Source organism: Salmo salar, chromosome 07 (assembly GCF_965601325.2).
Source record: "Salmo salar chromosome 07, fSalSal1, whole genome shotgun sequence".
Lineage (NCBI taxonomy): Eukaryota > Metazoa > Chordata > Actinopteri > Salmoniformes > Salmonidae > Salmo > Salmo salar.
The window spans coordinates 52,748,126-52,773,348 of NC_138297.1; the positions used below are offsets into that span (position 1 = coordinate 52,748,126).

The 25,223-nt window shown below is 44.2% G+C and overlaps 2 protein-coding genes across 3 annotated transcripts in view; one reads left to right on the plus strand and one right to left on the minus strand.

Moving 5' to 3' along the window:
- The first annotated feature begins 6,699 nt into the window (after positions 1 to 6,699).
- On the plus strand, positions 6,700 to 14,605 carry LOC106609495 (platelet glycoprotein 4). The gene is made up of 12 exons (XM_014208370.3): positions 6,700 to 6,975; positions 7,337 to 7,497; positions 7,854 to 8,001; positions 9,934 to 10,080; positions 10,287 to 10,378; positions 11,177 to 11,226; positions 11,463 to 11,532; positions 12,086 to 12,270; positions 12,612 to 12,730; positions 12,963 to 13,036; positions 13,134 to 13,188; positions 13,326 to 14,605. Exons 1-12 carry the CDS (start codon positions 6,853 to 6,855, stop codon positions 13,494 to 13,496), a joined length of 1,395 nt encoding a protein of 464 aa, XP_014063845.1. The 5' UTR covers positions 6,700 to 6,852; the 3' UTR covers positions 13,497 to 14,605.
- A 642-nt stretch (positions 14,606 to 15,247) lies between these two features.
- Positions 15,248 to 25,223, minus strand: part of LOC106609494 (semaphorin-3C) — a 52,029-nt gene continuing 42,053 nt past the window's right edge. For both annotated transcript variants that reach the window (XM_014208368.3, XM_014208367.3), the window contains exons 11-18: positions 24,698 to 24,842; positions 24,203 to 24,425; positions 22,648 to 22,736; positions 21,977 to 22,018; positions 21,589 to 21,746; positions 19,931 to 19,998; positions 18,935 to 19,065; positions 15,248 to 17,777 (exon numbers count right to left, since the gene is read on the minus strand). In XM_014208368.3, the coding sequence (XP_014063843.2) occupies positions 17,346 to 17,777; positions 18,935 to 19,065; positions 19,931 to 19,998; positions 21,589 to 21,746; positions 21,977 to 22,018; positions 22,648 to 22,736; positions 24,203 to 24,425; positions 24,698 to 24,842 (1,288 nt within the window). In that variant the 3' untranslated portion in view covers positions 15,248 to 17,345. The remainder of the gene's footprint in view (positions 17,778 to 18,934; positions 19,066 to 19,930; positions 19,999 to 21,588; positions 21,747 to 21,976; positions 22,019 to 22,647; positions 22,737 to 24,202; positions 24,426 to 24,697; positions 24,843 to 25,223) is intronic.

A 25,223-nucleotide genomic window follows, 5' to 3' on the forward strand; every position in this document is an offset into this window, starting at 1 on the left:
TCAACTAATCTGTTCTGGGTGATACTTTCTTCGTTCTCGAATGTCCGTGCCCAGTTGGAGGTGGTTCTCCACCTGTGGTCTGTCTGTCTTACAGAAAAGCCAGGGAGATGTGGTGATGGAGATGGTGAGCCTGGTCAGAGAGACCATCGGACCAGTGGCTGCTTTCACGAAGGTGCTGATTGTCAGAGGTCTCCCCAAGAGCGGTTCTGGGAAGATCCCCATGCCAACCTGGTCAACAGGAAGCCATTCACCTAATCTAAATTTAGGATGAATTCAACAAGCCCATTGAATCATATTAAAAAACGTGAGACATTCAGGCCCACTTTGAGGGATAGTTGCATAGAAATTAATAATGGTTGTTTCTGGACAACAAAGGTGGAATTATTCAGTAAGATTCCTGTACAGCTGCCTGTACAGCTGCCAATTCAGTTTTCTGGTGAGCCAGTTGTTGGATAAATTTAATTCATACCAACAAATTGGATAAAGGCTTGAGGATCATATCAAATATCAAATGTAATTCAATTTAAACTGATTTAATATATAAAAAAGGCTACTGGGGAAGCGTCTGTCTCCACAGATCACTCCTACCATTGAGGACCCAGATGTGGGCAAGGACATTGAGAGGATGGTGAAACAGGAGCTGAGACCTGCTGAACAGTGACACTCTATAGGCTGCTCCTGTAACCTCTAACCTCTCACCTGGGCAGCAGTCTAATTAGCTATACTGTCCTTCGCCCGAGTTGTGATGCCGTGAATGAACATTATAACCGACTTCCTACCGTAGGGGGCCATCTTCACAAACCAACACTCGACCCCCAAGCAGTAAGCTATCCAACGGAATATGCTTAAGCCCTCATCAAGATCCAAAATAAAAGATATTGTGATTGTAATGAACACAAGGTGAGACAGAGAGCTGGTTTCAAGCGCAGGGCACAGCAGGTGTTTATCGCAAAGGACCACAGGAGGAGGCAGGTAGCTGGGTCCAGGGGCAGGCAGAAGGTCACACACAGGGGTCCAAAAGGGCTAGTAACCTAGTCCAGGGGATCAGGCAATAGGTAGATAACAGGAAATCCAATAGGCTAAAGTACAGGCAAAAACTATCATACACGCGCGGCGTAAATCACAGTGGAAACCCCAGCGCTCAGAACAACATGTGTCACAAAACAAACAATTCCTCACAGTGATGGGGTGCAAAGAACTGAACTAAATAGTGTGTGTAAATGACATACAGGTGAGTGAACAGGTGATTATAATTCAGGTGATTGGGATCTGGAGTGTGAGCTGCGCTCAGGGGATCTAGGTGTTTGAGAGTGAGCTGGAAAGTGAGCTGCGCTCAGGGGATCTAGGTGTTTGAGAGTGAGCTGGAAAGTGAGCTGCGCTCAGGGGATCTAGGTGTTTGAGAGTGAGCTGGAAAGTGAGCTGCGCTCAGGGGATCTAGGTGTTTGAGAGTGTGAGCTGGAAAGTGAGCTGCGCTCAGGGGATCTAGGTGTTTGAGAGTGAGCTGGAAAGTGAGCTGCGCTCAGGGGATCTAGGTGTTTGAGAGTGAGCTGGAAAGTGAGCTACGTTCAGGGGATCTACGTGTTTGAGGGTGTGAGTTGGAAGCAGATGTTACAGTGATATCAATTAAAAAAATTAAACTTGCCATGAATGGGATCTTTTTCACTTACTAATACACTGGAGCCTTCAGTGGCCTCTCATTTAAACTGCACAGGATCATGCTGGTGGCCATCTGGTGGAGAATACAAGTGAAGAGAACATAGTGATGAATACTCATTTGAAGCTCTGAACCCCTGAGTTCCTTGATAGCTCAACAGGTTAGTGCTGGAGAGGCAAGCCAACTCCAACATGGGTTTGAATGCTAGCTTTGCCCAAGATGTTTGTATTTAAGTGTTCTAGAATTGTCTGGTTAAATATCACGGATGAGCACTGGTCAGATCTCAGGAGTGGCTCATGAGGTATATGCTGGGTTTTACACACCCAGCACTTCAAGGTCACATTCCTTGTAATGTGGGTTTGAGCCCCACTCAGTCTGTCTCTCCTTCACGGTGAAGTGGGAGGAGGTGTTTCTGGATCCAGGATCAGGTAAGTGGGCTGGGGTTGCCCAGGATGGTGCACTGGTAGGGATACCCCATAGGGGAGGGGTAGATGGGGGCACTGGCTCCCCTGGGGATAGTGGGAAGGAAAGGAGGGGCTATTAGCGAAGGTGAAGACAAACAGGGCGGCGGTCGACGTCACCGGCTTTCTAGCCATCGCCGCTCCATTTTTCATGTATTTTGTACGCACTATGCTTGCGTGCGTTTTTTCCGTGTTATTTCACGAAGCCTGTTTGTATACATTTGATGTGTTTTGACTGTTTTGCGCGGTTTACATTTTTACATTTACATTTTAGTCATTTAGCAGACGCTCTTATCCAGAGAGACTTGAAGTAGTGAATGCGTTCATTTCATACATTTTCTTTTTTTTCTTTTTTGTACTGGCCCCCCGTGGGAATCGAACCCACAACCCTGGCGTTGCACACACCATGCTGGCGTTGCAAACACCATGCTCTACCAACTGAGCCGGTTTACACTTTGACCTTACACTGAGCCGGGTTTACACTTTGACCTTGTTGGCTGGAGGGTTTTGGACAGCTGCGTCTGTCTGTATATCTCTCCTGCCATAATAAAGTGTGCGCCTGTTCACAATTCTCTGCTCTCCTGCACCTGACTTCAGCACAAGTACGCACATGCCTGACACAAGGGCTAACGCAGGCATCTCCTTCATGTGAGGCATGGGTTCAAATCCTGCAATTATTATCTAAAAGCCTCTGATCATTTGCATGATTAGATATGTCATGTCTCGATGGGTTAATGCACACTCATTCAATTCCTAAACAATCAGCTCATTGACAGACACAGAGGTACAGCTCACAGCACATTTTTGTTTTAACCTTTGACAGCTCTTCCAACCTATGTGAAATGAAAAGCAAACAAGACTGATCTGAGAACCTTGCGCCTATTAATAATCATGGCAGTAATCTGAAATGGTAATGTTAGTCATGACCCCAGTCTTGCAATGTCATTAAATATAACTATTTAATTAAATACATCTTCTAATGTCATTTCTTATATATTGTAACTATTTGATAAGAGAATTATCTAATATAGGTAAATGAATCAATAAACCATGATGAATTATTAGTCATACAGCAATGTAATGATCAATGTAGGGATCGATTAGTCTGATTAGTTCCGGAAAGTCCAGGAACCACTGGAGAGGGAAAGAAATGTGTGTATGCAATTAGTATAGAGAGATAGAGAAGCAGATGGTCAAGGGAGTAAAACCTCAGAGAGTTCCTAACCTTGAAGGAAAGGAACAGGGTGAGCCAGAAGGTGATAAACAGTGTGAGAAGTTTATGGGGGTTGCAGGTCACCAACGGATTGTGTGTAAATGCATGTGCGTAAGTAAGCAAGAACTATATAATGACTGTTTTGTTATCCTGACGCCAGAACGTTCTCTGAATAAAGCTACAGAAACCTTTTGCAGAAAGCTGAGTCCTTGCCTAATTATTTTAACCCATTGTCTTACAAACCTTGGGCATTAGTCAAGGCGAATTGATTATTGATTATTATCATCAAGATATAAAATTCTTATAACACTATTCCAAATGGTTTCACATGAAGAGAGGCCTGCTTATGTGCCTGTTTGCGAAGCAAGGACCAAACATTGAAATAGGTTTAGAACCTTTATTGTGGAAATGGAATGGAGATGAGAATGAGAATTGGAGGGCAGGAAGCCAAGCTCTGTAGATGAAAGATCCAACAGGTGGAATGTGGTGTAATAACACATAATAACACCTAGCTGTGGTAGGCTGTTGTGGTGATGGTGTCATTCTGAAGTATCTTAATGTGTGAAAGACAGTCATTTCAACCAATATTTTGCTGACAGTATTTTTTGTTGTTGACAATTAACATTTGCTTGATCAGCCTCTTTCAGATCGCAGTTTATTATGTAGAATGCATATGCTGCTTTGGCATATTGAACAAGGAATCACACGTAAGCTTTATTCATCCAGGTTTGTGCACCTGTTGTAATGATTCTTCAGGTGGAGTTTGATGCCCTCCTGTGCATTAAATACATTTAAATAAAAATGTGTCATTTAGCAGATGCTCAAATCCAGAGTGATTTACAGGAACAATTTGGTTTGAGTGCCTTACTCAAGGGCAAATCAATAGATTTTTATTTAGTCAGCTTGGGGATTCAAACCAGAAACTTTTTGGTTACTGGCCCAACGCTCTTAACCACTAGCTACCTTGTGCCCGTAAAAGCGAAGAACAGGGTGTGGCAGGTCAGGGGGGCAGAGGAGGCTGGTGGGAGGTGCCATAGGAGGATGTACTCATTGTAATGGCTGGAATGGATTATATTGAACTGTATCAAACATATGGAAACCACACGTTTGAATCCGTTCCATTAATTCCAATCCAGCCATTACAATGAGCCCATCCTCCTAAACTCAGCAAAAAAAGAAACATCCCTTTTTCATTATCTCTCAAAGATAATTCGTAAAATTCCAAGTAACTTCACAGATCTTCATTGTAAAGGGTTTAAACACTGTTTCCCAATTTAATGAACATGCACCTGTGAAACGGTCATTAAGACACTAACAGCTTACAGATGGTAGGCAATTAAGGTCACAGTTATGAAAACTTAGGACACTAAAGAGGCCTTTCTACTGACTTTGAAAAACACAGAAAGAAAGATGCCCAGGATCCCTGCTCATCTTTGTGAACATGCCTTAGGCATGCTGCAAGGAGGCATGAGGACTGCAGATGTGGCCAGGGCAATAAATTGCTATGTCTGTACTGTGAGATGCCTAAGACTGCGCTACAGGGAGACAGGATGGACAGCTGATCGTCCTCACAGTGGCAGACCATGTGTAACAACACCTGCACAGGATCGGTACATCTGAACATCACACCTGCGGGACAGGTACAGCATGGCAACAACAACAGCCCGAGTTACACCAGGAACGCACAATCCTTCCATCAGTGCTCAGACTGTCCGCAATAGGCTGAGAGAGGCTGGACTGAGGGCTTGTAGGCCTGTTGTAAGGCAGGTCCTCACCAGACATCACCGGCAACAACGTTGCCTATTGTCACAAACCCACCGTCGCTGGACCAGACAGGACTGTCAAAAAGTGCTCTTCACTGACGAGTCGCAGTTTTGTCTCACCAGGGGTGATGGTCGGATTTGCGTTTATCGTCGAAGGAATGAGCGTTACACTGAGGCCTGTACTCTGGAGCAGGATTGATTTGGAGGTGGAGGGTCCGTCATGGTCTGGGGCGGTGTGTCACAGCATCATCGGACTGAGCTTGTTGTCATTGCAAGCAATCTCAACATTGCACGTTACAGGGAAGACATCCTCCTCCCTCATGTGGTACCCTTCCTGCAGGCTCATCCTGACATGACCCTCCTGCATGACAATGCCACCAGCCATACTGCCCATTCTGTGCATGATTTCCTGCAAGACAGGAATGTCAGTGTTCTGCCATGGCCAGCGAAGTGTCCGGATCTCAATCCCATTGAGCACGTCTGGGACCTGTTGGATCGGAGGGTGAGGGCTAGGGCCATTCTCCCCAGAAATGTCTGGGAACTTGTAGGTGCCTTGGTGGAAGAGTGGGGTAACATCTCACAGCAAGAACTGGCAAATTTGGTGCAGTCCATGAGGAGGAGATGCACTGCAGTACTTAATGCAGCTGGTGGCCACACCAGATACTGACTGTTACTTTTGATTATGACCCCTCCCCTTTGTTCAGGGACACATTATTCAATTTCTGTTAGTCACATGTCTGTGGAACTTGTTCAGTTTATGTCTCAGTTATTGAATCTTGTTATGTTCATACAAATATTTACACATGTTAAGTTTGCTGAAAATAATTGCAGTTGACAGTGAGAGGACGTTTCCTTTTTTGCTGAGTTTATATGTCCTCCCACCAGGTTCCTCTGGGTCAGGGTGTTTAGTAAAGTAGAGATATGGATGTGGGACTGAGGGTCACCTGGAGGGAAGAGGAGGAACCTATTAACTCTAAGATAACCACACCTGAATAAAGCATGTCAGTACGGTACTGCAATAATAAATACACCCGTTCAACAAAAGATGTAGGTCTGTATTTGTAACACCAGGGGGCATATTTGTGACACAATCTCCCACATACTGAATGACCTGACATTTGAACAGACAGAGGGAGAAGATAACTCCAATATCACTCAAATTTATGGCTGTCATAACCGTGGTTTACCATAATCATATAATCAAGATTACGCATCTACTTCTTTGATATCAGCATGGGATTAATAAAGCTCTGCAAATTCCATTGAAAACCTACAGTTGTGGATATATTATCTGAAAAGTACCCAATTTGTCTCCTCTGACACACCTCCAACAGTGACCATCTCATCTCTTCCACTAAGCAGGGGGAGAGCATAAAGCAACCCCCATCCCATCAGGAAATAATATTAGAATAGAATATCCAGTTAACACAGCATGATACACAGAGACCTGCTCTGTATTTAAAGGTACAGAAATCACAGTGCCTCTCAGAGCATCTCCTTCCTTCTTGACTCCGCCTCAGTTAAGCAGAGCTCTAATCAGCTGTCATATAGTGTAGTGATATCTTTTGGCCAGGAGTCACCATCACTCAACCTTCAACCCCCAGCTGTCACATTATTATATACCTCTTATCAGTAGGTGGCCTGGTTTAGGACCAGCTACGTCTGCCTGTACTTGTCCTTCAGTCTCAGTCTCTCGGGCTCTCCACTGGCACAGCTGCTGCTGGGACCTACATACACCCACAGACAGAAACACACACCACCATGGGTTGCTGTAACAAGCTGTGTGGGCTAAAGGCTGGAATTGGGGCTGGAATTGCAGTGGCCATATTAGGTATAATCCTTATCCCTGTGGGGAACAATATCATCCGTGAGACTGTTACAAAGGTGAGTGTCAGCTTGCTAGAGGTGTAAACATTGTGGAGGTGGTCAATCAAGTGCATGAGAGGTGGGCAAGAGAAACATAGAAATAAGAGCGGTAAGAGGTAATAAGAGGTCCATTTAGGAAAAAGTGGTTTTCTGCTAGCAAGAAAGGGACATGAGAGTAGATTCTAAACAGTAAGTGAAAGAAATATCTTCATTTGTTCAATCTCTTGCATTACTAGGTCCCCGGTCATATTTTCCAAATGCATCTAAAAAGTTGACAGCCACTTTGGACATAACTTAAATAAATGAGTCAAAAGATTGCTGCTTTACCTAAAACCAGGGCACTGTATAGAAAGAGTTTATGTCTGTCTGGTGAATGCAGGAATCGGTCATCGAGCCTGGGACCACAGCCTGGAACAACTGGGTGTCTGCAGACGCACCTGTGTATAGGCAGTTCTGGCTCTTTGACGTGCAGAACCCACTGGACGTGGTGGAGAATGGGTCAAAGCCAAAATTGGTGGAGAAAGGGCCCTATACATACAAGTAGGTCCCTACTCACTCAAATGTCTCTAAAAGATCAACAAAATGATGTATATACGATGTGCATCATCTCTGTTGGGTGATTTCAACGCTGTATAGAGGAAAACCTATGGTGTTGTTCATCTCCACTTTGTATTCTAAATATAATTGGATGACTTGAATTATAAATTGCTCTTTAATATCTACAATTCATATAGATGAAAAGAAAATACCTATATTTTACTAAATCTAATCTAGAATCTAATCTAGAATCTAATCTAATATGGTATAATGTACGAGAGATTAAAAGTCACTGGGTGAGAAAGCAGGAGATGAAAGGGTGGGTGACACTCGTCCGTGTGTCTCTCTCTACCCATCAGGACACGGTACCTGCCCAAAGAGAACATCACGGCCAACCCAGAAAACCACACCATCTCCTTCCTGCTCCCTGCGGGGGCCATATTTGAGCCCTCCATGTCTGTGGGGTCTGAGGAGGACAGTGTCACCTCCCTCAACCTGGCTGTGGCTGTAAGTGGGTGACACCTCATTACCTTGTGATGGCTCTCTACCTGTCTGAGTGGATACTGTGTATTCCACCTCTGTCGGGGTTACTTTGTCTGGAGTAGAGAAAAGGGACAATAACGAGAGCTGGGGTTGAAGGGAACTAAGTGTCTGGTTTGTACGAGCACAACATACATTATGGGGCCCTAGCTTTTACTGTTTTTACATACCACAACTTATTTAGTTGTGAGTCTGGCTGTGGTGGTCTCAGTGTTATTGTGAATGTTTGGTTGAAGTGCACATGTACAGTGCCTTCGGAAAGTGTTCAGATCCCTTGACTTTTTCCACATTTTGTTACATTACAGCCTTATTCTAATATGGATTAAATAGTTTTTCCCCTCATCAATCTACACACAATACCCCATATTGACAAAGCAAAAACAGCCTTTAAGAAATTTAAATATCACATTTACATAAGTATTCAGACCCTTTACTCAGTACTTTGTTGACGCTACAAGCTTGGCACACCTGTATTTGGGGAGTTTCTCCCATTCTTCTCTGCAGATCCTCTCAAGCTCTGTCAGGTTGGATGGGGAGCCTCGCTGTACAGCTATTTTCAGGTCTCTCCAGAGATGTTCGATCAAGTTCAAGTCCGAGCTCTGGCTGGGCCACTCAAGGACATTCAGAGACTTGTCCCGAAGCCACTCCTGTGTTGTCTTGTCAAGTTTCCTCCAGACGTGATGCTTGGCATTCAGGCCAAACAGTTCATTCTTGGTTCCATCAGACCAGAGAATCTTGTTTCTCATGGTCTGAGAGTCTTTAGGTGCCTTTTGGCAAACTCCAAGTGGGCTGTCGTGCCTTTTACTGAGGAGTGGCTTCCGTCTGGCCACTCTACCATAAAGGCTTGATTGGGGGAGTGTTGCGGAGATGCTTGTTTTTCTAGAAAGTTCTCCCATCTCCACAGAGGAGCTCTAGAGCTCTGTCAGAGTGACCATCAAAAATCCTTCGACCTCATGGCTTGGTTTTTGCTCTGACATGCACTGTCAACTGTGGGACCTTATATAGACAGGTGTGTGCCTTTCTCAATCATGAATGTACCACAGGTGGACTCCAATGAAGTTGTAGAAACAGGGAGACCCATGGGGCAACGCACAATTGTCCCAGCGTTGTCCGGGTTAGGGGAGGGTTTGGCCGGCAGGGATGTTCGTCCGATCGCGCACTAGTAACTCCTGTGGCGGGCCGGGCGCAATGCAGGCTGACACGGTCGCCAGGTGTACGGTGTTTCCTCCGACACATTGGCGGCTGGCTTCCGGGTTAAGCGGACATTGTGTCAAGAAGCAGTGCGGCTTGGCTGGGTTGTGTTTCGGAGGACGCACGGCCTTCCTGACCCTTGCCTCTCCCGAGTCCGTATGGGAGTTGCAGCGATGGGACAAGACTAACTACCAATTGGATACCACGAAATTGGGGAGAAAAAAGGGGCATTTAGAAAAAGGATGATCAATGGAAACAGGATGAACCTGAGCTTAATTTCGAGTCTCATAGCAAAGGGTCTGAATACTTATGTAAATAAGGAATTTCTGTTTTTTATATGTTATATATTTGCGAATTAAAACCTGTTTTTGCATTGTCATTATGGGGTATTGTGTGTAGATTGCTGAGGATTCTTTTTATTTAATCCATTTTAGAACAAGGCTGTAACCTAACAAAATGTCAAGTGGTCTGACTACTTCCCGAAGGCACTTTATGTTCAAGGATCTATAAGGTTAGAGGCAATAATACAACCATTTGTAGGACACAGCCCTCTCTCGCATGTCACCACATCAGTCATAAAACGTTTCTGTTGTAATCCTCTATCTGTATGAGCCGGGGAATCTGTAATATGCAGGTGAGCTGAATTATGTCATGTACTCGTTTTGAATAATGGAAATGCAACTTCCTTTTTCTTCTCCTTCCTTTCAGGGTGGGTACAAGTTGTTTCCCCCATGGGTACTGGAAGCTGCAATAAAGTTAAACAATGTCTCACTCTTCCAGCGACGGACAGTGAGGGAAATCCTCTGGGGTTATAAAGACCCCATTCTGAAAGGGACACTGGGCCTCTTTTTTCCTGTAAGCTCACATGCATATCATTTTCATACACCTTCCCTATACAGAATAATACCAATTCTTTATTTAGTTTTATATGTACATCATTCCAAAAAATACCAATCTACATGATTTATGTGACATTCACTGAAAATGTAAGAGTAACTTAATGAAATGTAATGTTGTGTAGCTACCTAACTGTACTATGGTGTGATGTGCTGTTTCCTCAGTACAACGGCACCTATGATGGGCCATACAGTGTCTTCACAGGCAAGGATGACATCTCTAAAGTGTCTATCATTGACAGCTGGCAGGGGGAAAAGTGAGTCTATCTTGAGCCTCAACACACTAAAGTTGATGGAGAGTTGTTGTGAGGGTTGAATCCGAATAGTGAAATGAGTACACACTAACCTTCCCCTCATATCATAACAGGGACCCATGATGTTATTCTCTTACCGTTATTCCGTTACCGGATGTAAATCCACTTCACCTACTGTAATATCAATAAACAAAATAAAAAATTAACTAATTCTGTTAGAAAAATGTGCATCTGCACAGTTCTAGTAAATGTGTTTGAAATTTTCTGTGTAAATTGTTCAAAGTAGTCCTTGTGCATAGAGTTGCATGGTTTGTTATTAAACTTTTAAATCAATGCTTTTTGTTTGGCATACATTTTAAAGTGAAACATCTGAGTCTGTTACCGTTATCGTAGGGTCCATATTGTCAATTCAGTCTAATGGCGTCATGGATTTACAGCATCATCTGTAGAATTCTCCTGGCAAACCATGTAAAACCACAGGTCTTTGGTGAGTGTAGGCAGGCGCGGACTGGCCATCTGGTATTTTGGGCAAAAGCCTGATGGGCTGGTCCATTTGTAGCCCAGTAGGCCTGTCTAACTAGTTTTTTTTGTGCCCCAAATAATTATCTGGCTAATAATGGGGGCCTCTAAGAAAATAAATAGGCCGGTGTGGGGGCCTCAAGGAAAAAAATATGCTGGTATGTTTGAAATGCCAGGGCCAATTTATTGTCCCAGTCCGCCCCTGATCGTAGGTAGTTTTTGTCTGGGTCGTATTACCCAATAACTGATGGCTTTACTGATGAGCCCATTTCTCTCTAATAGGAAGGTGTCTTTCTGGAACAACACATACTGCGACATGATCAACGGCACAGGTACAGTCACCCAAATACCCAGGCAGCAGACAACTTCCATTGCATCACTGTCTTGTTGAATTACATTTTACGCTATCATCACACAACCAAAACATTTCAAATGCGTAAGAAATCAATTAAGAACACTGGAGAATCGTTACTAAGTCATCTTATACTCCCATGGTTAATATATTAAATTCTATGTTCTTTACCATTGTTCTGACTAACTTTACCATTGTTCTGACTATTTTCATCAGATGGCTCGTCATTCTCTCCCTTCCTGGACAAGAAGAAGCCTCTGTACTTCTTCTCCCCTGACATCAGCAGGTGGAGTGATCATTTACCTATTGGGGTGGATAGTAATGTTCAGATCTCATGTAGACTGGTGTTACGGTATACGAAGACAAGTGGAGATAACTCATCAATGTTCAGATCTCATGTAGACTGGTGTTACGGTATACGAAGACAAGTGGAGATAACTGATTATGTTTTGCAGTGGCCCTAGACTGTAAAGCAACTTCTATCAGCTTTAATCCTGTTCACTGCCGTCATACAGCCAATAGAAATGTACTACTTGTTTATCACCCCCCTTGAAGTCTGGAATGGACTCTTCACTATGTCCTTTGGCCTAATATTCAGAGACACTGTAGTCAGATCTGCAGCCATATGCAATAAGCATCTCAGAGTATTGCTGATCTAGGAACCACCCTCCATGCAATCTTATTCATTCATCTAAAAGACTAAACTGATCCCAAATCAGCACTCTTTATTCCCATCATCACTTTTGAAGATGCCTTTCTAATCATGACCACAAGAGGTCAGGCCCCGGCAAAAACAAAGAGCCTTGTCTCCTAAAAGCACTGTTCTTCAATGTCTTCAGGTCTGTGTCGGCTGAGTATGAGAGGAGCCTGAACTTGAAGGGGATCGAGGTGTACCGGTTCAAACTGCCCCCGCTCACCCTAGCCTCACCTGCAGTCAACCCAGACAACCAGTGCTTCTGCACGGACTCTGTGGTCTCTAAGAACTGCACATTGGCCGGAGTCCTGGACATCACCTCCTCTCGTGGTGAGAGACACGGGCAACAGTCACCAACTGGTTCCTGCACTGCTGGACATCAGCGGATGCAAATCATAATATGATCTAATGATCTATTAGCACTGTATGAATGGCACAGAAGTCTAATAATGCATATTATAGTCATGTTAGCAGACGCTCTTATCCAGAGAGACTTACAGGAGCAATAAAGGGTTAATATCAACTAGCATTTACTGCAGTTCCGTTCCAATATAAGCAGGTCCCAGAGTTTTTCCTGGTCAGGGAAAACTGTGGGTTCTACACGTACTGTATGCATGTCCTGTGTACAGTACCAGGTGATCAACGTGTCCATCTTTGATATTCTCAACCAGGACAACCAGTCTACATCTCCCTGCCTCACTTCCTGCATGGTAGTCCATACCTGGTTGAAGATGTGGAGGGCCTTGGTCCTAGTGAGGAGCATCACGTCACGTTCCTGGATGTGGAACCGGTGAGAGCCCTGCATCCATTCACCTTTCACCTCTGATCTCTGTGCATATGCTAACGCTCCCAAAAAAGTCTCAGCACGCATGGTATTCTTGTGCTGTTCTCTCAATAAGCGACATCCCTTTGCTCTCGCATCTATTTAGATTTTGACAGATCCTGATTGTCTGTTGCTGGCGTGTACAGTACAGTAGGCCTAACTGCTGTGGGAATAAATGTGTTTGGTGTTTGTTTGTCAGACCACAGGGTTCAGTCTGAGGTTCGCTAAGAGACTGCAGGTGAACATGATGTACGGCCCCTCCAAGATCATCACGTAGGTTTAATGTCTTGGTTTATTATTTCCCGTACTTTGCTATTGCATATACAGACACTCATCCAAGGATATCTCTCTCTCATTACATATTCTCCAGGGTGTTAAAGAAAGTGAAGGATTACACCATACTCCCTATAGTTTGGCTAAACGAGGTAAGTCATTTGAGCTGTACTTACTGCTGCCAGGTCTTACTTAGAAAACGTTTAAACTTGCGTTTGTTATTGCATATTTCCAATGTATATAACCACTCGTTTCTGTACATGCTATACCTCAACGACTGTTTCTACAGACGGCATCCCTGGATGACGAGACAGCGGACAGGTTTAAGAAGGAGCTGTTATCTCGTGTTGACATGCTGGAGACGGTGCAGTTCACGCTGATAGGCTTAGGGTCAGCAGCCTTTGTACTCTGCGCAGTGGCACATTGTTTGGTAAGCAGAAACAACAACAAGCTTGTGTGAGAGGGACAATGCTGCTGTACAACAGAGGAACAGCGGGGGAACAAGGATGTCAGTGAGCTGTAACTTGTCAGTTTTAATATCATGCACGTTCTTCATTTGTGTTATTTACAATGTCAAAATTCTTGCTCTGGTACATAGCGAGGATATATTGTAGACATTGTGTGAGTTCATTTGTACAAAAACAAAAGTACATTCTATTATATACTGTTCTTTTATGTTACTGTAATTTGATTTGCACACACCTCCCTGCTAGATTTTGGTCAGGGATCTTGAAAGCTAGAATATACGGCAGTTGAAATTGCTATAACATTCATGTAGCGAACATTCATGACTCCAATAAAAATAAATCAATGCCGATTCAAAATGTATTCAACTTAATCTCGGCTTACACTGAAGTTGAGCAATGAATATCAATGGAGGCAGGAAGTGAAGTCATTTTTTTGATACCCTGCTTCTCAAGGGGTCTTAAATAGGATTATGACACGGCATGAGTCTAGCAAAACTGGACCACATCCCCATGAGAAGTAACCAGCTTAGGTTCTCTCATTATTGGAACAAACCGCTCTATTGTACATTTGAAGCAAAAATGATTCAGTTTCCCTTTCACCTCATGTGGCCCGTAAATCAAAATGACAGTGAAAACACCCCCCATACAGATGATTATTCTGTGGTTTCTGCATGGCACTTGGGTTTGTTTGGTGAGAAAGCACTGTTTTTGGTTTAAGGGGGTTTAAAATGACCATTTCCCGGTTCCTGGGGCTCTTTGATACCTCTGTCTACTCTAGATTTTCCACTGTTACTGTACAGTGTTTCATTGAGATTGAAGGAGACATCTTTACTTGCCTTAGTGCTCCTCAGCCTTCTCTGCACCAGCGCACTCTAAAGCAGCCATTTTCTTTCTATGCCATATTTTCTAAGATGTGTGGCTGTTTGAAAATGAATATTAAATACTGAATATGAATCTACAAATGAAAACTAACCAATATGCAATGCTAGTTCTAACAGCAGCTATTGATGTCTTCATTTAAATTTTCTGAAGTAGGCCAGGCCCAAGTATAATTTCAAGTATTTAAACTTGTGGGTACCTAATAAATCACATTGTAAATCTATTCAGCTTCACTTTGAGTCATTACACTGTTTCCCAGAATTCTTTCCCGTTTCCCATATCCACCCCATTTGCATGGGCAGCTTCTTCCTACCCATAATTTATCAGAAGTGACCCCTGACCTTTTTCTCGATATTAATGCCGCATTCACGTGCGAGTCGGAACTAGGAAACTTACATTTTCGACTTGCTAACTGGTTGTAGTTATTAGACACGTGCCGCGTTCAACCAGTTAGCAAGATGGACATTTCAGATTTCCGACTAGCACATGAACACGGCAAATATCTTGCCAATAGAACAGTAATGTGATTGTTTTCATTCATCATACAATTTCATCAGTGGAGGCTGCTGAGGGGAAGATTGCTCATAATAATGGCTGAAATGGAGTAAATGGAATGGCATTCCACCTATTCCACTCCAGTCATTACCACAAGCCTGTCCTCCCCAATTACGGTGCCACCAACCTCAAATGAATTTCATACGTTCAATAAATCTATGTAAAGCCTAAGCGTGACTGTAAATGGTGAAAGTGTATCACATCTGAAGAGATAAGTGAAATATGGGGACTTACTGCTCCTTGGAATGATCCTGCTGTTCCTCTGTCAGATTCATCTAGGACTACTTACCTAAATGTGTGGAATTCACAGTAGTTTCTAAATGCATTTATTCAGGCTGTCATTACATTAATAAATAGAAATACACCAATTTTATGATAACATGGAAATGACATTAAACGTCACTATGACGACACTTCTTTGTTAAAAGTTTGAATCGATCAAAACTTAAACGAGTCATCAGTCTAGAGATATGTTAAGGAAAAGCCAGACCTTCAAAAAATGTCAAAATGAAAATATATCTCTACGATTTGCAGATACGGTCGAGAATATTTGATGAAATGTGTTAAATTATATACACTAGGGTCACATTCAAAAGCGCAGATCCACAAAAACTGGACACAATGACATAAGTTATGATGAAAATATAGAATGAAAAACACTCTGTACACATACCAACCATGAATATATCTACACAGACTATACTTCTGAGACAAACAGGAAAGAGCTATTCACACTATATAAAACAGAGCGCGCCAATCTGACCAGCTCAAACTGTGAATTAAATGCATTATTCAAATGAAATGGCCATCATGGTTATTTTTGATCATGCACGTCTGCCTTGCTGTACGTGAAATTAAAACTCGGGTAAGGAGATGAAATATATCTCCTCAAATCATGGATCAAGAAAAAGCAAACCCCAAAATCAGGAGTGTATGTACCCGAATACAAAAGCCAGGATGTGCGTGACTGCTATACTCCATCGGTATTAAACCAACCCAGCGATGTATTGCAAATAGCCACAGTTTAGATGGCTTTTATATACATTAACATGCTTATGTGCTGATAACACAGTATCATACACTATCGAAGAGATACTTGTACAGTATGGCACAATGTCCCGTACCGTTTAAGAACATAAATGTTCCAAGTAACGTGAATAAATACAGGAAAGACAGAACGTAAGGATGCTGTGACCTAACGTTTTACATGACCTTTGTCCTATTAAACGTGATGTTTAGAAAATGACTGAGTAAAGATTGTGAACATGTAGGGTGGTCTTGCCCGTGTTCCTGTAATAAATTGAGCAGAATCCCTCCCAACAAAGGTTCTTTGCTCACACAGCGCTACATGTTTAAGTGTAACGGTACTGTCCATATGGGTGGCAGCTGAGCTGGAGGTGTACTTTGGCCTAGCCACTATGTTTTAATTTCCAAGGATGGAATATTTTTATTGGGACCACTTAGTATGGACAATATGCCCTTTGTATAGGCAGTGCTGCTATTTTATCTGGTGTTAGGAGGGTTAGAGTTCCTCCATATAGACAGAGCTACAACGGGAACATAGAAACGGGTCATACAATGAGAGATTTGTTTCTGATATTGACGATAGCCCTGTCGTTTTGTCAAATGGAAAACTGTAATAGGTGGTAGTTGTAAACAATGTTCATATGGATGAATATGATATGAATATGAGTCAATGTACAGTTGCAGAGCAGAGTGTAAACAGCTAGCTCCCTATAAAACAACCCTCTTGGATATACACATTAATACGCCAATGATTTCCCTACTCAATCACAATCTTTACCATCTGTAACTCCAGGTTTGTTATCCTTGGACCAGACATCCATCCATCCATACTCAACCATTACATGCTGCCTGATGCATTTCCCCATGCTGTAAATGTCTACACTGCATTATACTACAATACTGCTATCAGACCATTGCCTACTGTATAGCGTGACTACAGTATATATGTGTGGCAAGTATTATCATAGAACTATGGGAGCAGCATTGAATGCAGTAAGTCATCCTGTGTATGTAGCCTACGACACCTGAACCCGATGGCTTAACCCACACATCTCCATGTGTCCTGATCCAGGGTCAGGTCTTACATCTCTGTCTAATTGGCGAGTGTGATAGGATGTGAGGTGTGCATGTATATCACAGTCATCTGGTCAGTGTACCTCATGCATATAAGACTACAGACAGCCCCAGGTAGGGTGAGTCCCACTCTCTCCTTGTAAACCTACAGTAGCTGGAGCTGGGGAAGTGTTCAGTTCAGGTCCATTGCCTCTGGGCAGGGTGGGAGCTCGGGGGTTGTGTGTGTGTGTGGCCAGGTGTGTGTGTGTGTGTGTGTGCTCATGTATACCCCCCTCTACACAGCCCTGTTAACCCCTTGTCTCCCCCAGTCAGACATCAGGTAGTTCCAGGTGGTTCCTGCGGTTACGGCTCTTCCGGAGGTCTAGCAGGGGCTTGAGCTTGGCCATGTCTCCCCGTAGAGGAGGCCCTCCTTTCATCCCCTTCTGCTGCCTGGCCCCCTGCAGGCTCTGGAGCTGCTTTCTCTCCTTACAGTACTGCTGTATGGCCAGGCTCTCTGCAGGGCTGAAGGCTGACAGCAGGGCCTTGGGGTGCAGGGTGCTGGCCCAGGCCCAGGGAGACTGCTGCTTGTCCATCAGCACTGACACCATGGCCTCACTCAGGACACGCAGGCGGAGCTTGGCCACGGTGCGCTTGAAGGTGTTCTCTGTGGCCAGGCAATAGTACAGGCCCTGGTCGGACAGCTGGACGGAGCGGATGAGCAGGCCATGGTCAGTGGCGACCACACGGTCACCCAGCTTCACCTGGAAGGGGGAAAGAGAGGTGTCAGCAGAATGGTCTTAATTGTCCTATAGCATAACACATTATCCCACAGCATGATCTATAGTCAAGTAAATCGAGCAAAGACAAATCAACTTAAAGTGGCACTCCAGTCTCCTTTTCACCTCATTTAACACTGGATTTACTTAACGTAAGGCACATCTCAATAGGTGGTCCAGATATGTCATGACATAGCACAAGGGGGGGGGGGCTTTCCTCCTTTGTTCTCTATTGTTCCTCAAGCAAGGGGGAGGCCCATGACATCACAACTTCCCATCATCCATGAATGCCCTACTCCTTGAAGTTTGCAGTTGTGTCTAAAAAAAACACAATTTTGTTGAAAACAAATGTTTTACCCTCTAGTGTGGCCTTTACTGTATGTATACTGGGGATATCACTTTTCAACAGTAAAAGGTCAAAAATGTCTGGAGAGAGATTCACATCTTTAAACGGCTCACCTGGAGTACTCATTTTCATAGAATCTCTGATATAAATTTGATGCATGAGCTACAAACAGCGAAATCTGTAAAAGATGTGAATCTTTATCAAAGAGCAGGTTCTCTTTGCACAGCCCCGTATCATTTCTCATGGCCTGATGGGTAGCAGGAAGTCTTAGAGGGTGTCAGTAATGTGAAATGTTTCCCCCCGTTGAGAATAAACTCATTAGTTAGGTCCCATATCACATCTGATCTACAGTATATCACTACTCATTATCTTGTTACACAGACAATAAATACATTGTAATGTCATCCCCGAGGCGTGACACGTTAGTGATCTGATATTATTTCAAACACGGCATCACAATCAAAGGATTGTGTCGAATTCCTTGATCTAGTTCCAACTAGATCAAGGCATTCGACACGATCATTCGATTGTAATGACGTGTTTGATATTGTAATCGACCACCAACAGCCTTTGTACTCAGTCTGTCCCTTGTGTTACTGACTGAGGAAAAATGATACCTACTCAATCCTCCTTCACGTCATGGGATTACATTTTTGCCTTAAACGTCATTGATTTGCAAGAAACTGGAGTCGGAATTGAGCCTCCTCTGACGTTGAACACACAGAATGAATCATTCCATTTCTATGGTTCAACCCATCTTCTCAGTTGACTTTGACTCAGGAAGTTGTTTTCTGACCTCTTTCCTCCTGTCATTGTCTCTGTGGATGAGCCAGCGGACGGAGGCCTGAGGGGACTTAGGAAGACACTCCAGGAAGGTGGTGTTGTTCTTCACCCCATACTGGGTCATCTCCACCGCGTTCCTGTACGCTGAAACAAGGGTGTTTCACACACACGTCAACTCATTGACAGACATGAACCACACAACGGGGTGATGTAGGTCTGAAGAGTCAGGGTCAAAAGTAGACCGGAGGGTTAGTGACACCTGCAGTACAACCAAACCCTCCCAGTCACTCGTGGGCAAATCCTAACTTACACTTAAGTCTAATTTTCAATTAGTCTCCCATTGACTTCAATGTACTAAAGACATTTGACTCAAGTTAAGATCATCCCCATGTAAGCTTGTTTGTCAGATTGCATTCCCACTGAGATGCACTTTATATCTGTATAGTAGAACAAGCTAGGTTGACCTGGTCTTTAACTGACAGCATTGCCATCTGATGTTTATGTCCCAGACAACTAGCTCATCTCCATGCTGGATGGATGACAGGGTATAGACTAATTAGCACCAATGACCATATGGTTTAGTCCCATGACATATGTTCAATTACACAGACTTATACTGGAATGTAGCACTATGAGGGCCGTAGCGCCTCCCCTTGTTAGACCGCTTGCTGACAGCTGATTGAGTGAATCATCTCTGTATAGTGTGTTTGCTTACTCACTCACACACACACACACACACACACAGTCTCAAAGGGACAATACAGTAAAACACTATGCACCTGCTACTGAACCACGAGAGGGCCTGAACTCAAATTACCCATAAACCAACAGAATCTATGTTAGACCCTTTTAGAGTAAAATGAGTACAGCTGGGATAGACCAGGCACATAACAAATGAGTTGAGGAAATCAGATAAATGGATAAGCACACCAATGCCCGCTGTTGGCAAATTCAACAGAGCTGTGGGTTTCTCAGGCATTTGGTGCACGTTGGCTGGATGTTGTCATACCTTTCAGGTTGAATCCTCTGCACTGAGTTAGTGGGTTGCCATGGATGATGTCCTGTCTTCTGCTCCTTCTGTATAGAAACCATAACCATCCATAAATATTTCCAATGCCACAATACAGTACCATATATATGTACTGTGAAGTGGCCTAACCGTTGAATCCTGTCAAATATATTGTATATCTAGTTTCATTGCCTACATAAACTAGTTGGAGAATAAATGCCTTTCACAAAGCCCAGTAGCTTAGAAACATGGTTATACCAACCCTCCAGCCCATTATGAAAATCTCTAAAATCCCATAATATCAACAGTGAGGAAGGACCACTGAGCCAGACAGCGGTGTGATGAACATTTGGCAGTGTTATTCCACTATATGGTTCAGTCGCATCCCATCCAACAGCTACAGGGAGAGAGCTTAAACAGCAGGCACATTTCCAGCAGGATTTCTGTGGTGTAAAGGGGCAGAGCCTCTGTTCCCTAACCAAGCTACACTTGAACTGCGGTTGACTGTAATGGCAGCTGAGCAGCCGGTGAGGAGGGAAACCAGAAGGGGGACTGTTCAAAGTAGAACGGTATCACTCACAGTGCTACGGCTGTGTTATGGCTATGGTTGGATCAATTCAAGAACACATGGTGTATACACTGAGTATACCAAACACAGACAAGGAACAGGACAGGAACAGTGTCAGAACAGAGGGAACAGAACGACATGACAACAATAATGCTGAAGCGGGGAACAACCTCTGGAACAGACAGATATAGGGGAGGTAATGAAAGCAGGTGATTGAGTCCAGGTGAGCCCAATGAACCGCTGATGCGCGTGACAAGGGAAACAGGTGTGCGTAATGGTGGCAGGAGTGCGTAGTGTTGGGCAGCCTGGCGCCCTCGAGCGCCAGGGAGGGAGAGCGGGAGTAGGTGTGACAATTATTTATACACACAGGAAACTGTTGAGCGTGGAAACCCCAGCAGCGTTGCAGTTCTTGACACAAACCGGTGCACCTGGCACCTACTACCATACCCCGTTCAAAGGCACTTAAATCTGTTGCCTTGCCCATTCACCCTCTGAATGGCACACATACACAATCCATGTCTCAAGGCTTAAAAATCCTTCTTGAACCCGTCTCCTCCCCTTCATCTACACTGATTGAAGTGGATTTAACAAGTGACATCAATAAGGGATCCTAGCCTTTACCCGGATTCATCAGGTCTGTTGGTCATGGAAAGAGCAGGCGCTCTTAACGTTTTCTATAGTGTATAATATCATTACGACCTGCAGATACATTGTATAACCAGCCTAATACATTTCCTTATACCAGTGAAATAACCTAGCTAAGTAATTACAGTAACAGGCTAGGACGTGCATGCAGTATGTACATTTCTGGGAAAACCAAACAAACATCTAAGAGCTGTATAATGGCTTGTCTTTATTCCCAACTAATTCCCCATGAATAACACCTAAGCTATGTGAAGTGTTGCCCTATACTGTAACCCTTAACAACCTGGGTCCTCAGCACCAATGTTTTATGGGTAAAAGCAGATTGCACCATAGAGTGGCATAACACTGTAAAATGTTAATTGTGCCACTCGGTTTGCTTTAGAGTGGTCTTTTCTCACAGTTGGTATTGTACTGTTGACCCAAACCAGGGTCTGTAGTACCGTACCTCTTGCCAGTGGGGTAGAAGCGGGAGCAGCTCAGGCCGTCCCAGGCACAGTAGGGGTCTCTGGCCAGGCAGCAGTCGGCGCAGGCTGAGCCGTAGGCATGGCAACGGTGCAGAGACACTTGGGACACGCCGTGCTCTGAACTTACGTACAGCTGTTGCTGCAAGGCAAAACAGTTCAAATGTCAACCACACTGTTTGTTTTAATAAGTGGAAGAGTGACTTAACTAAGTTAAGCTCACGGACAATTATGGCTTATTATCTGGCTTTCCGGCTGAGTCACAATTTTAATGCAGAAAATAAACTATTGCACTAGGCGATAGCAATGAGTTAATCAGAAGCATTTTGAAACAATATAGAGATACATTAAGCACTGCTTGCATATACTAACTTTTTTGGAAGATATTCTCAAGTTTGTCACTGGAGCTTGGTTCTGGGAAGAGAGAAACATGCCACAATGTCAATAATATTATGAAACAAATGTTGTGATCCTATGTCATAAAAGTAATGGACCATAATAACTTTCTTATCTTATCATGTCATATTACATAAGATTGTAGGTGTGTTTGAGCTAGTCCTTGTTGCACACCGTAAATCTTAGGAAATACATTTGGTCCTTTACATTCTGTGTAGGGATCTTTTTACCAACACTCAGGTTATCTAACATCCAATTGAATACCACATCACCTTCCACCGCGCGGCACTAGTAGGAACACTGTGAGAGATCTCTATGACACGTCAAACTATACTAGTGGGAGACCGGTGTCGTCCAGGTGCAGAGAGAGATTAAAGCTTGGTTGGGCCTTGATCACACGGATGACTTGCTTTGTTTATCAGGCTGAGATAAAACAGAGCGTATGAGGGTTGATATGGGTGACCGGCACCACCCTCTAATGTCAGTTTGCTTCCCATCAGTCTTGTGTGGTGGTCTAGTGCCCAGGTCATCACTCTCCCTTAGGAGTACAGTCTGCGACCCTTTGTGAAAAAGTCAAGAGCTCCTATTCTGTCTGCATTTGACGTCTGTCTGTCTGTCTGTCTGTGTTTGAGAGAGAGAATTCAAACCTTAAAAACTTCCAGCTCGTCTAGTATCAGATCCTGGTCCAGGGAGCGGTTTGTGGGGAGAGCGATGACCTTTTGCACTGTCCCTTTGTCTGAGGGAACACACAAACACAGAGAAATTTTGATTTGATTTAATAGGATCCCCATTAGCCAACACAACGAAAAATACATTACAGACAAAAGACTTCACAATTGATATACTACATGTTATTGTTTTAAAGTGAGTGTGTGTGCGCATCTATGAGTTCTATATACACGTCAGAGAATGGAGAGTCATTAGACAACCACTTCACAGGCACAAACCCCTACACACACACACACACACACACACACACACCTCACCACAGACCCAACATTGACACATGTGGCTAGCAAAATTAGAACGGCTAGCAAAATTAGAATGAAAAAGTAAATAAATACAGTGCTGGCTCTTCTTCTCACACATATTTGGGTTTGAATTTAACATGACTGCTGTGACTGGTATCCACAGTCAAGTCAGTTGTGGGTTTGTGAGCTTTAGAACCCACAGAGAGGAGAATGGACAAAGGCCACGGAAAGGGGCAGAACTATGTTTGTCCAGGAGTTAGCTAGCGAGCAGAGGAAGGAGAGAGGAGAGTTACAGCAAGATCTCCTGGAAATCCTTGAAAAAAAAACTCTCCACATCCCTGAAACAAAGCCCCCACCTCTCCACCCTGCAGTCTGACATTACTGGCATGTCTTCAGGAATCTTGGAGGACTGGAAGGCTGATAAACATAAACAGCTGTGAGTGAGAGAAAGGAGAGAGGCTCCCTGGGCTGCATGACGTACAGCCAGCTCCACACTCCCCTCTGTGTTGCTCAGACCTGTCCTCCTCCTCCTCTTCCTCCACCCAGTGGGCTGCATCGCCCTCCTGAACGTCTATTTGTCTCTCTTGCAGCTCGTTATAGTGTAGTCTATTGTTCTATTCACTGAAGAGCGAGACAGACTACTTATCTTGAGTTCATATCCCCTCTGTAATCGTTTGCTTATGAAACGCCAACGTTATGGCATGAGAGAGCAGAGATGGATTACTGCAATATAGAATAAAATGGAATTAAGTGGGTTATCTATAATGAGGGCATTGTGGTGGTGCCACCCCCTGGTGACAGAGAGAACAGGTCATTTATGCTGTCATGCTGGGGCCTGGAGATCTATTAGCATCCGTAGCCAACATGGATGCTCCACCATGGACGATGTCACACTCTTTATGAAGCATCCCACTCATATAACCCACCGCATTAGTCAGAGCTCTTTAAAAGTGTAACTCTGATGGTTATGGAACACAAGTGGCGAGACGAGGAATATGAGAATGTTAGTCTGAGGGCATCCTGAACAGGCATCCTGAACAGGCATCCTGAACAGGCATCCTGAACAGGCATCCTGAACAGGCATCCTGAACAGCTACTTAGGTGCTGATGTAGGCGATGTACAGGCGTGACCCTGTGCTGCTCCCAGCCTGTGGTGTGTGTATGTTGTGTGGTGGGAATGGGTGCTAGTTGTCTCTAATAGATAAATAAGGACGTATCGTTCAGTACAAACCTGTGCCCAGGAAGAGGACCTGGTAGTGCCCGTCTGCGGCGGTCACCTGGTCCACAGCGATGGAGGTGTACTTGTAGTCAGCTTGCGTTCTGACCACCAGGGGCCTCCTGCCCACGGGGTGGATAGGATTGAACATGACCGGGTGGTTCCTGACAAACGTCACCACGTCGTCAGGGAACTCCTTGGTGCTCTGAATGTGAGGGGTGAAGGCTCCGCCTGGACACTGGAGGGAGGGAGAAAGAGGAGAGATGCTAGAGGTGAATAAATCCCTATCACTCAGCTCTGTGACAAAGGTACAGAAAGGAAAAGCCTAACCCCTGACCCTGAACTCTGCTGTCCTCATCCTCATTAATTCATGTTTCTCTGACCTGGTTTCCTCAACCACACTGTTAGACACAGTAGATACTGTGTAGGAGAACAACAAGGAACTGTACATTTGCATTGGAGCTCTTGTCTTATTTTGAGTTCAATACAGATATTAGACCCTAAACTCACTGTTCCAGGCCGGGGGTAAGGGATCCGTCCCTGGTACGCCACCCACTGAAAGTTCGGCCCATCCCTGTGAGCGAACGGCCCGTTGAAGACTGTCAAGATGTCTGCCATGTTGTAGACACACACGGCCGAGCCCTTAAACACTGAGCTGTGGGAAACGACACACACACATTCCGGCAGTCAGTGTGATGTGGATAACTGACATCCCAGAAGCCCCCAGATCCACCCAGTTAAAACATCAGTCCTTTAAATCCTGCTGTTCATAGGATATCCAAGCCATCAAATCTGGGTGAAGTTTACTGCCACCCCACTTCACCCTACCCAACTTGCCCCTCTTCCCCCATTCTTGCTTCATTCCCAGAAGGATATGATGTGGTTTGGACCAGACCCTAAAAACCACATGACCATCAGTAATACAGAGAGAGCCTGTGTTCAGCGAGCAAAACAAAGGAGAAAGCCTGAAGGAGCAAAAGGAAGAAATACATTGTGCTGGTTGGAATGACAACGTTTCATAGAGTCTGTCTGTCGC

Coding starts and splice junctions, on each gene's coding strand:
- LOC106609495 (XM_014208370.3), top strand. CDS start 6,853: ATGGGTTGCTGTAACAAGCTGTGTGGGCTAAAGGCTGGAATTGGGGCT. Junction 6,976..7,336: donor TCCGTGAGACTGTTACAAAG/GTGAGTGTCAGC, acceptor TGGTGAATGCAG/GAATCGGTCATCGAGCCTGG. Junction 13,037..13,133: donor GGCCCCTCCAAGATCATCAC/GTAGGTTTAATG, acceptor CATATTCTCCAG/GGTGTTAAAGAAAGTGAAGG.